General features: G+C 43.6%; 3 protein-coding genes across 3 annotated transcripts in view; 2 read left to right on the top strand and 1 right to left on the bottom strand.

The window, feature by feature from the left end:
- grapa (GRB2 related adaptor protein a) overlaps positions 1-1,401 on the top strand; it is a 15,547-nt gene extending 14,146 nt beyond the window's left edge. The window contains exon 5 of the mRNA XM_089018541.1: positions 1-1,401. This exon is cut by the window's left edge and continues 801 nt beyond it. The gene's annotated coding sequence lies outside the window, so the exon portion shown is untranslated.
- Positions 1-1,913, bottom strand: part of epn2 (epsin 2) — a 30,877-nt gene extending 28,964 nt beyond the window's left edge. The window contains exon 1 of the mRNA XM_089018537.1: positions 1,781-1,913. The gene's annotated coding sequence lies outside the window, so the exon portion shown is untranslated. The remainder of the gene's footprint in view (positions 1-1,780) is intronic.
- Positions 1,914-2,128: 215 nt separating this feature from the next.
- Positions 2,129-10,841, top strand: LOC148885169 (uncharacterized). Its single transcript, XM_089019151.1, has 5 exons — positions 2,129-2,817; positions 3,457-3,624; positions 4,563-4,687; positions 4,816-7,219; positions 8,582-10,841. The coding sequence occupies exons 1-5, from the start codon at positions 2,365-2,367 to the stop codon at positions 8,780-8,782; spliced, it is 3,351 nt and encodes a 1,116-aa protein (XP_088875277.1). The 5' UTR covers positions 2,129-2,364; the 3' UTR covers positions 8,783-10,841.
- Positions 10,842-11,351: the final 510 nt, after the last annotated feature.

Below are 11,351 nucleotides of genomic sequence, written 5' to 3'. Positions count from 1 at the left end.
GGCCCTTAAACATGAAATGTATTATTATTATTATAAGTAGTAGTAGTAGTAGTATTATAGCTAATAGATAGCTAATACCTAGTAACAATAAAAATAACAACAATAACAATAATCGTCATCATCATCATCATCATAATAATGACAATATAATAAAATGGCAATATGACCATCGCTGGCTAGCTATCTATTAGCCCTCTATTAGCTAGCTAGCTAGATTTCTATTTGAGTTACTGTACTTGAGTGAACGCAGGCGCGTGTGGCTGCCGCTGCTCACCCACAGAAAAAAACTTATTCCGTCACTGTAAATTAACCTTGAGAGTTTGAGAGAATGAAATGTAAATATTACTATTATCATCATAGCTAGCGAATAGCTAGCGAATACCTAATAACAATAATAATACCTAATAACAACAACAATAAATAATAATAATAATAATGATAATATGCCAATAATAAAATGACAATATGACAATCGCTGGCTAGCTATCTATTAGCTCGATAGCTTTCTGTCTATTTGAGTTACTGTACTTCCGGGTTGAGTGAACGCTGGCGCGTGTGGCTGCCGCTGCTCACCCACAGAAAAATTGATCCTGTGACTGTAAAGTAACATTGAGAGTTTTGAAAGGCGCTCATAAATGAAATGTATTATTATTAATAATAATAATAATAAACAACACAGAGAGTCAGACTCTCTCTCTCACACACACACACACAGTGCATGCCAGTTGTCAGTTGACTGCTGCTATGTGAAAAATGCGCCGCAGTTTCTCTCACCAGGATGTCAGATTTCAACTGGAGTAGAAAACCAGGTCACATATGGAAATTCCCTTCGGCTGCCCCACTAAATATTTTCTCTTTTGGTTGTGATTTATTGAAATTACTCACTAATTATGATATTCTTTCTGCGCATTTCATGTTGGACTTTGGGGTGCATTTGGGAGTCAAAATGGCTTCCAAAAATAGCCGCTATTTCAAAATGAATTTTGCTGAGTCACCTGAAAGCACGAGAGACAATAAACCTTCTTTCTGTGTGTCATATTTGTGTCACACGCACACACACACAAATTCCTGTTTCAATGATTTTGTGAGGTCCGGATAACTCCAGATAAGGAGTGAGGACCACCGTTGCTGATAAGATTAGAGAAGAACTAGTGTTACGTTTGAACACTAAATGTCACCCCATTTGCCACTTCAACTTCTTTAAAAACAAAGAAATAAAAAGTGGACTTGCAACTGAAATAATAGCAGGAGTGAGGTTTCTGAACGGCTACATTCAAAGTCCTCACCCCTGTAGTGAATTTGGTTAAGATATCGTTTTACTAGATAGTCAGCCAGCTAGATAGTGAATACATAGCTAGCTAGCAAGCCAAATAGCTAGCTAGCCAGCCAGAGGTAACAGATAGCAAATAGCTAGCAAATGATTTTTTTTTTGCTATTTTGTCATAATCGGGAGAAAATTCAATAGAACAAAAGAAATAGCTAGCTAGCTAGCTAGCTAGATATACAATACAAATACAATACTTTACTTTTTTTTTACTGACAATGCACACATTTGCACAGCCTAATGTAATAACATGGCTGGAATGCGATTGGTTAAATGCTTAAATAGTGCAACAGGGGAAAAGCAACGAAAGCAAGCTGAAAGAAAAAAATGAATTATTTAATAATAAATCATGGACAAGATAATAAATGAAATGTATTACTAATATAATTAATTGAGATATTTTTAGGCCAGCGGAAAAAGCTTTGCGGGTTTTGACGGTCCCGCCACTGCATATACCTCCAATCCTACATGCTCCGTGGTTCTTTTTCTCTGACGTTCCCATGCTCGCGCAACAAGGGTAATTCTTGGCAAAACGGGTCTTATAATCATGCCGGAGGCTCCTTCTGGTGGTTTTCATCTTGGCCACTAATGATTTAATGGATGTTTTAAAGGGGTTGGGTGCCTTTGTAACTCAGTTCGTCGTCGAATACAATCTCAAGTACACGTAGAAACACGCCCAAATGGCAGCGGGTCACGTGGTGGAAAGGTATGTCTGTTTCGCAGGCAGGCTCACACCTGTGGGGCGGTGCCTCTGAGGAGGCGTTACCCACGCGTTCGATCGCCGGCCGGCCGGGCTGACTTGCCCGCATCGTGAGATGACTCTCCAGGCAATGGGAAGTTTTTAATGGAACATGGCACTTCTTTACGTTTACATTCGAGTGTTTTTCCGCCACCCGGGAGTGACACTGTCGCGCTATTGTTATTCAAACGGAAACTCTCCCTGCAGCCGGGAGTCTACCGGGCTTCACTAAAGTGACTTGTTGGACGTTTCCGTTTTGTTTCTGATTTTTTTTTCCCCCCATAACATCTTGAATTTCACCATGGCTCTGTCGCAGCTTCAGTGCCTGGATGAGAACAACGTGAACCCTCGGTTAAACGAATCGAAACCGGACTTTTTTTACAGCGAGGACCAGAGGCTCGCCCTGGAGGTTTTGCTCCGCGAAGGTCGCGAACCGTTCCTGAAATTCGTGGAGGATCGCCAAATGAGGAGTTTCCTATCGGACATCGAGCAGGAAACTCTTACGAAGAGGGTGGAAGCGTACGACCCCGGTTCGGAGCTCTTCCCGGAGGATGCTCAGGAAAACGAGCCCCCGTTGTCGGTTCACTATTGGCCGGAGTTGTCGGACATGTCCATCCCGCAGATGGACTTGGGATGGCCGCAGACCGACGCCTACCGCGGGGTGACGCGGACCACCGTGTACACCCAACCGCCGCTGGAGGGGCAAACTCACATCAAGGAGATTGTCCGGAGGATGATCGCGCAGGCGCAAAAGGTACGATAACGTGTCATTTTCGACAGCGCAATTCTCTTCAGAGTCAGTCAGCTTTATTGTCAAATATGCTAATATGCATGACATACAGCACAGATGAAATTAATGTCCTCGCGGACGAAGCGTGAAAGGCACTTGGGACTTAACAAACAGAATAAACACGAAAATGCTGCAGAATGTATGACTCTCTGTGTCTTTGGGTCGTCATATTATTTGTTATTTAGTATTTTGTTTGTTTGTTTTTTACTGCACTTAACACGACCGTTTTCTCTATAAAAACCGCAAGTCGCCTTTGTTAAACTTTACTTTACGTTAAAAATGGAAAGGTTATAGTAACAACATACAGAACCTTCTCACAAGACTGTCCTAAAGGAGATATTAAAGTGTACACCTTCAAATGGCTATCTATTAGCTATATAGCTATCTAGGTGTTAGCTATCTATTGGCTAGCCAGCTAGCCTTTTATCTATCTGAGTTACTTCCGGTTTGAGTGAACGCTGTCGCGTGTGGCTGCCGCTGCTCACCCGCAGAAGAAAATATCCTGTGACGGTAAAGTGTCCTTGAGACTTTTGAAAGGCGCTTATAAATGAAATGTATTATTCTTATTATGTTTATCAAATTTTAGTGCGCGTGTTTCGACAGGTGATAGCCGTCGTCATGGATGTCTTCACCGACGTTGACATCTTTAAGGATTTACTCGATGCTGGTTTTCGGAGGAAGGTTTCCATCTACATCCTGTTGGAGAGCACATCGTTGCCTCATTTCCTGTCAATGTGTCAGCGGGCTAATATGCACGCCGGACATCTGAAGGTATGGGGTACATTTTGATATTTGGATCTCTAAACTCCATCCATCCATTTTCCAGACCACTTAATCCTCATTAGGGTCGCGGGGCATGCTGTAGCCTATCCCAGCAGTCTTTGGGCACGAGGCGGGGGACACCCTGAATTGGTTGCCAGCCAATCGCAGGGCACACAGAGACAAACAACCATTCTTATTCTCACCTAGCGACAATTTAGAGTGTTCAATCTGCCTGCCATGCATGTTATTGGAATGTGGGAGGAAAAACCTAAAATCCAATCCCATGTAAATCTGCTTCAATTCCAAGCCGCGACCGACCTTTCCACTGATTATAGGCACAAAATGTTCTCGACATAAAGGTTTGGAATGGTAGTGCTAGCCGTCCAATTGGCCACTTCCTCGTTCCATGCACCGAAGTCGGTCTGCCGAGAGACATTTCAGGAAGAAGATGAACAAGGACGTTCGCTAGCTTGCAAACCGATGAGCTTGTTCGCAGACTACACTCGTCCAATCGCTCATTTTCACAGAACCAGACACTTCAGGGAACGTTAACTGTTCGTAAAACACCGCGCCGTCACATGTTACTCAACGTGTGTATAGCAATCCCGGCACATACTGTCACGACAGATGTATTTGATTGGCAGATGTACATTGAGCAGGGTGTGTTTTCAGAACGTTTAGCGGACACACCCGCAGTATCTGGAGACTGAGAGGAGGATATTATTTCTTATTTTTTTTAGACTGTACTTGTCTATTTTTCTTCTTTCAAACTTGACATGGCTTGCTAACAACGCTCTTCTCTGCCCTGTTTCGAAATTATAAGACATTTTATTTTTAATTTACAAGGACTTTGCTATGGCAAACGCTTCATTTCCTGTCCTTTGAACCTTATGACCAAAAATGTGTATCTAAATATACACGTGTGTGTTTCATTTTGTACATTGTAGCACCTTCGGGTACGTTGCACAGAGGGTACGGAGTTCTACACTCGTTCCTGCACCAAGGTTAAAGGTCGACTGGGACACAGATTCATGTTCATCGATGGAGACAAGGCCGTGTCCGGGTCTTTTAGGTCAGTGCGTTTGATGCGCATGCTATGCTTGAGAAGCGGCACGTCAAGAATGAAAATGCAATTTACTCAACATTGACACATAGTTAAACCTTGATGTAAATTTTGTGTGTTTTCTGAATGATCCCCAGTTTCACCTGGATGTCGTCACGACTGGACAAAAATCTTGTCACTGTGGTTACCGGGCAGGCAGTGGAGGCCTTTGATCATCTCTTTCGTCACCTGTACATAACCTCAATATTTGTTGATCTGCAACAAATCGCCATGGAACCAGAGCCTGAACGTGAGCCACTTCCGCAGATCGCCCCCGTCGTCCTTCCTTCCGCGACAATATCAAGGAAATTGTACAACCCAAAGTACGCCTTACTTATTGGAGAGAATGCTAACTCTACTTCGGCTGACCAAGACGCCCCTAAAGAGTCCCAGACACCGGATGTCCCAGATTCCAAGAAGAGAAAGCGAGGAAGAGGCAGTAAAGAACCTTTGCCGGAAGAGGACTCCACCCATCCTGGACTTATCAATCTCGAGAAAGCAAACTTGATCCCTTACCTGCCCACCTGGCCAGAACCAGACCCCCCCAGTGATGTCATTGGTTTTATAAACATCATGGATACAAGCAAGCCCACTCAAGTGCATCTGCAACGCTCCGAGAGGTTTGAAACCAGTCAAGCCATCCGGTTCAAAAGCCCGCTGACCATGCCGAAAGAACCTCCGCCACAAGTCGCGAAGCCGACAAAGATTAGTTCTGCGATTGACGACAAGACAAATCCTTCACCATCACAAGATCGGATCAAGCCTCCAGAGTCTATACATGACAGATTGCGGCGAGTGGACTCCACCGAGACAAAAGCTGAGAAAGTTGAGCAGCACTCAGTGGCCTCAAAATTTGAGTGGACCTTTCACACACTACCACCAACCGGCCACACTGAAGGTCAGATCGCAAAACGCACATCGCCATCGTTCGCAAACAGCGGCGCTGGTAATCTCGATCACGCCTCGGAACAAACGCCCAAAGTAGTACCACAAACGGGGAAAAGTTCACCTCCTGCTAAACAAGTCTCTAACCTACCTAGTACCGAAACCAGAACAACACCGCATCATACGCAGCCATGCAGCACCTCTAAAGGTTCCGCCGATGGTCACTCTCTTGATACCTCCTCACCTTCAAGCCCAAATCATCCAACTCTGAAACCTCATGCTATCCCTTCAGCCACCAAAGATAGGAGCATCACAAATGGCCCGGGAAAGCCAAATATGAGCCCGAATAAGAAGTTGAACAGCCCCACAGCAGATAGAGTCGCTAGAGGGGAAATTACGCAAGAGACCGTCCCTAAAACGCATGACATTCCAGACAGAAAAACGGAAGTGCAAAAAGATGACGGAACGATTGCCCCTGACCGGATAAATCAACAGAACAAACACAAGGAAAGTGCTTCAGACAGTCAAAATAATGAATCGGTTGGACGACATGATGGAAAAGGAGGAACTCCGGAGGCCTCTGGGAACACAAAGCAAATCCAGTCGGATGCCTTGGCTAGCTTAGCAGCAAAGGCACGAGAAAACGCTTCAGGTGACATCAAAACTGTGAGGCCAGCAGACCGTGACCGAAGTTCCAAACCACAGGACGACCCTGTCAAAACTGAAAGCAAGGCGACGTCCAGACAGGTCACTGATCCTAAATCTCCCCGAACACCAAACGAAACGCAATCGGAAACCAAAACGTACCACATCAGAGAAAACAAACCGCAAAGAATAACTTACGGTCAAAGTGCCCCGTTGACTATGTGGGAGCGAATCCAAGCTGCTACGCTAGGGCCATCCAGCGACGGTGTGGATGATACGTCGGCGCAACTCGCTCAGACGTCCGTAAATTCACCAAAGAAGAACACCCAGAGAGTCTCACAAGACGGACCGCAATCCCCAAAAGAGAAAACACCCGCTCGCCAACCAGAGGAAGCCGTCCAATCGGCAGAGAAACGATTGCGGTCGACCGCATCTGCCAGACGTACTTCTGACGACCTCCCTCCAGATCTTCGGACGCCTACATCGGACATAAGCGACAAGAATCGCTCCTCAGAGGAGCAGGTCAGATCCTGCATCTTGCCTAGCGAAGACCAGGTCTTCGAAAAAGTTCTTAACAGTTCGTCGGTTCAGCAGAATCCAGAGGACGCTCAGAGCGATAAATCTAATAAAGACGCCACTTTATTCATAGACTATAGTGCTTATGTTGCTTTGTTTGACAACAAAAACAAGCACACCTCAGGCAAGGAAAGCCAGGGCCTTGAGAAGAAAGTGAAAACGAGAGATAAGGAGGACGTGAAAAGTAAGGACGGTGGAATCCGAAAGACATCAAATCGAGATTCCAAAGGGAAAGAGGGGCGAAACGTAAACGACGACTCAAAAGCCAAAGCGTTTGAGAAAGAAAAGGACAACCCCAATCAGGCTCTGCTGAGAAAGTCACGAACTCAGAGGGCAACAGGTTCCAGTAATGCGGAGAACAGAGATGGTTCAGCCAGAGAGGTTGGCGGTCAGAAGGTATGAACGTACGACGAGAGTATCTGTGGTTCTGCAACACTAGAAACTACAACCATAGCAATACAAACAGTACATTCGTGAATGAATATGAACAAACGACAGCAACAACCTTATCTGGCGCAGAGGCGTTCTTTAAAGGGTCTTTATCATGCTCATGTGAAGCCTTCCGCAGTTGACTCTAGCCATGTATTTGACTATACAGTGATACCTTGGTTGACGAACTTAATTGGTTCCCAGACAGTGTGTAAGGCGAAAAGTGTGTATCCTAAAAAATAATTTCCCATAGGAAACCATTCAAATGAGAATAATCCGTTCCCAGGACCCCATAATTTTCTACTTTTTCATTTTCTAAGCCTTAAAACTAAACAAAAGATACCTTATTTTATGTATAACAAATGTGCTATAGTATTATAATTAAAGAAATAAACTGTACTGTATAATAAAGTTGTTTAATTTACCTTTGTGATGGTCGTTGATAGCTTGATGGAATGGAGTGGCCGGTTTCATCAGCATTAAACACTTGAGGAACCCAGCCTTCTCCTTTCACCATCTTGAGGAATCATCCCTTGTAGGTGCTTTCTCTGCGATAATTTTACCTTGTTCCTCATCAATTGTGTTCTGTTTAACTTTTTGCATCAAGTGTACAGATGGCTTTTTTGTGGAGCATGATTGATGGGATATTTTAACCTTGCAGTCTACACTCTGCTTTTGAACTATCAAAGTTGAAAGGAGTCCAAATTTCACAGTTTTCTATCCATTTTGTCACTCTCTCTCTCTGTCGTCTGCCTGTCTCTTTAATGTTTAAACCACCTCCCCTCACTGCTGCGTTCTTGACCAATCACGTGGCTTTTACCGAAGACTGGGGGGGGGAATAGAGGACAAAAAAAGTCGGCTGCCATTTTCTTGTTTGGAGAACGGGCTCGTTCGCGAACGACACATCACTCACTTATTGTGGTGCTCCGTGTGTATCCCGAAAAATAGTTTTTATGCCAAGGTAACATTTTCATAAATTTAACGTTCGTAAACAGAAAAGTTCGTAAGCTGAGGGGTTCGTAAACCGAGGTATCACTGTATATTTGATCTTTAGCGCAACGCTGAGCTAAATTCTTGAGAATGATGACTTTATTTTGGTTGCTATTTTTTGGAAGTCAGGCGCCCGGCTCACGAAAAAGCCCGCCTCTCTGTGTGGGTGCCAAGCCCCTTCCACGTCCTCAAGCTGCCCGCTGCTACGGACGCAAATACGAATTCATATCTGCGTCTGCGGCCAATGCTGTGCGCACCGCCTACCAAACGGTCAAATCGTAAAGAAATTTGCCGACGGAGGACGATCTTTCTCAGATAAGCTCTTTGGGCATCCCACAGAGGTCCAGTCGGCGGGTCCGGCGTCTCGGCCGGAAAGGGCGCTCGGAGCGCGCCTTGGTTGGACTCGCGGGTGAGTGCACAGAAGTGGACTCGGAAAAAATTGGGAGCTCCGGAGCTACGAGAGGCAAGGCGACTGATAGTAGGGCCTCTTCGCTCGTCCGGCATTCTTCCGGCTGCTGGAGAAAATGGGCGTGTGTGTAGGCTGCGGGGCTGGGATGTGGAATAGCTCCCTCAATTTTATATGGATCCAAAAATTTGCAATGACATATAAAATTGAGGACCCGGTCGTTTTCTTGGACTGGGCGGAGCTAGTGCTTGAATTGCAGGAATGAACAGGAACGCTAAGAGTCGGGTGAATGGAGGAAAATACCACCATGATGGTCTGTTTGGTATTTGGATATGGCTTGAAGCTTTAAATCAATCAATAAAGGAATAAATGATTTAGAATAAAGAAAAGCTAGTAGAAAAATATGTTTTATGGGGACCTGGGAACGGATTATTCTCATTTTAATGGTTTCCTATGGGAAATTAATGTTTGGAATACACACTTTTCACCTTACACACACTTTCTGGGAACCAATTAAGTCCGTAAGCCAAGGTATCACTGTACGGTGTTTTGTACCTTATTTACCGTATTAATTGATGAATGAATAAATCACAGCCATTCACATTCAATGCTCTTGAAAAGGGCCATTTTGCTACTGCCGTGTACGTATTATCTAAGACAACAGTTACAAGGCACACATGAATCCAGACATGGGTACGTGGACACGGCAGCCATTTTGAATGTGGCAGAGTGAAGCTATTTGCAAAGATGCCTATTTTTACAAATCATTTGTCATTTATTAGTAACTGCGTAACTATTGGTTGAGCCAAGTGGGCCGCTCCGCAAGTAACTGGATTCGATCTCAGCAGACTTTGGACAAGGATCAAGGTGCACCCAAGACAGGTCGATAGACACAAAGACACTACATTCATCTTCGCATTCACACCTCTGTGAATTACAGTCTCTAATTACCCAAGCGTGTTTTGGCAATGTGTCAGCAAAGCAGAGTCCATTTAACACATCAGCAATGAATGTTGAAATTTCACTTTCACAGGAGAAAAATCACTGACATTTTTTTCCAATCCAGTTTTGCTCCACCATTGTTTCTCAACTGACAGTTTCGTAAATAAATGAACTGCCAGATGTTCTGCCTGTCACCTGGCACTCTTTTTCTTCACACTGTCTGACTGGTTAAGCCAGACAGTTCCGCATCAAGACGACACACCTAAGAGACATTTTCAATCGCTCCAGAACCAGAAGTCAGCGACAATACGATAATCTCAAGAATATAGATTTTTTTTTTCCTTTACAGACTGCTTTAAAATTCATATCATGTATTACTATCGGTATTGAAATGGCTCTGTTGAAGAGGAAGCTGTGAATGAAATGGTCCTTTGCCTCCAATCAGCGGAACCAGTGCAGCTAAATGTGATAGGGCAGTGGTTCTCACTACTAGTGGGGAATAGCGGTTTGGCCAAGTGGGGGAATGACGGGTCATTTCTTCAGTTGAACCAAATACTGATGCCCTCGTAGCTAATAAACCAACGCAAAAAATCTTATTAAAACTGTATTTTTGACTTATTGTATACAACCTTTAACTGGGAAAGAAGGGTTAGGGGGACAGTCAGAGATGTTCGGTCGGACATTGTGGACAAAGGCTCAAACACAGGAAGATACTGCCGGCAGGGGACGTAGTCATTCATGACAAATGGCCAAATTCTGCAGCCCTCTGCCAAGTTATTTATTGAGAGTATATGCAAATTAATAAAGTGATACATTAGTAAGACATAGTTTTCTTGATTAGAATACCACGCCCCTGGACGTTCTATGCGCAAACAGCTGTAAGCAATAAAACATAGATATTGTAATTGGTTGTCTTTTCCATGAACTAATAGATTTGTAACCTGGCTAATGAGCTTTTCCCGTGAGGGAGTTTCAAGTCCTAAATTACTCCTGTGGCGAAGGAGTTTTCCCAAGTCCTAAATTCTGTCCAAGGCTCGATCTCCGAGATGAAGATGACAGTTCAATAGGCTGTGTCTGTTCAATTCAGATTGATCCATGGTTTCTGTGGCTTCATTGTGTACTCGAGTCACACATGGTCATTAAGCATATAACATGAAACTTTTAAATATGATAACTTCTATTCTGTCTAATCTCTATCAGGGACACACACGCTTAGGTTTGTTTGTCAAAATAAAAGTCCATTCAGATCGTGTTGCGGGAGCCTCTCAGTGTTTATATTATTTTCAAGGGTTGTTTGTTTGCTTTTCCCTTCTTATGGTAATTACAACCCAAATGTTGCAGTTATTTTTATTTTGGTAGGATCTGAAACGCCAATATTGCTCAGCGACCAGTTGTAACATTCAAAACTGTGACTGTATAGTTTATTTATAACTAGAATTTCACAGAATCAAACGATATTTTGTCCTTTTTTTTTTTAAACATGTACTTTTTTGTATATATTCTGGTCATAGTCACAATGTAATAATAAAAAAAGATCTCACATCATTTACAGGTATTGTACAGTATATGCAGGGATATTGTATTGTACGTTAGAGTGACTATATGGTTCTATTTTCCAGATGACACTCATTGTGCACTTTACATTTAAAGTATGTTGAAGGTCGATATTCTGTTTTACAGAATGTTCTGTTACTCTAACCGTTGCGATGACGGGCTATTTTTGACACCATGTACCTTCAGTGGCTTAAGAATCTGAAGTTC

Source organism: Hippocampus bargibanti, linkage group LG17 (assembly GCF_051943395.1).
Source record: "Hippocampus bargibanti isolate YZ-2025 linkage group LG17, ASM5194339v1, whole genome shotgun sequence".
Lineage (NCBI taxonomy): Eukaryota > Metazoa > Chordata > Actinopteri > Syngnathiformes > Syngnathidae > Hippocampus > Hippocampus bargibanti.
Note: the sequence above shows the minus strand (reverse complement) of the source record. Positions and strands in the feature narration are given on the sequence as shown.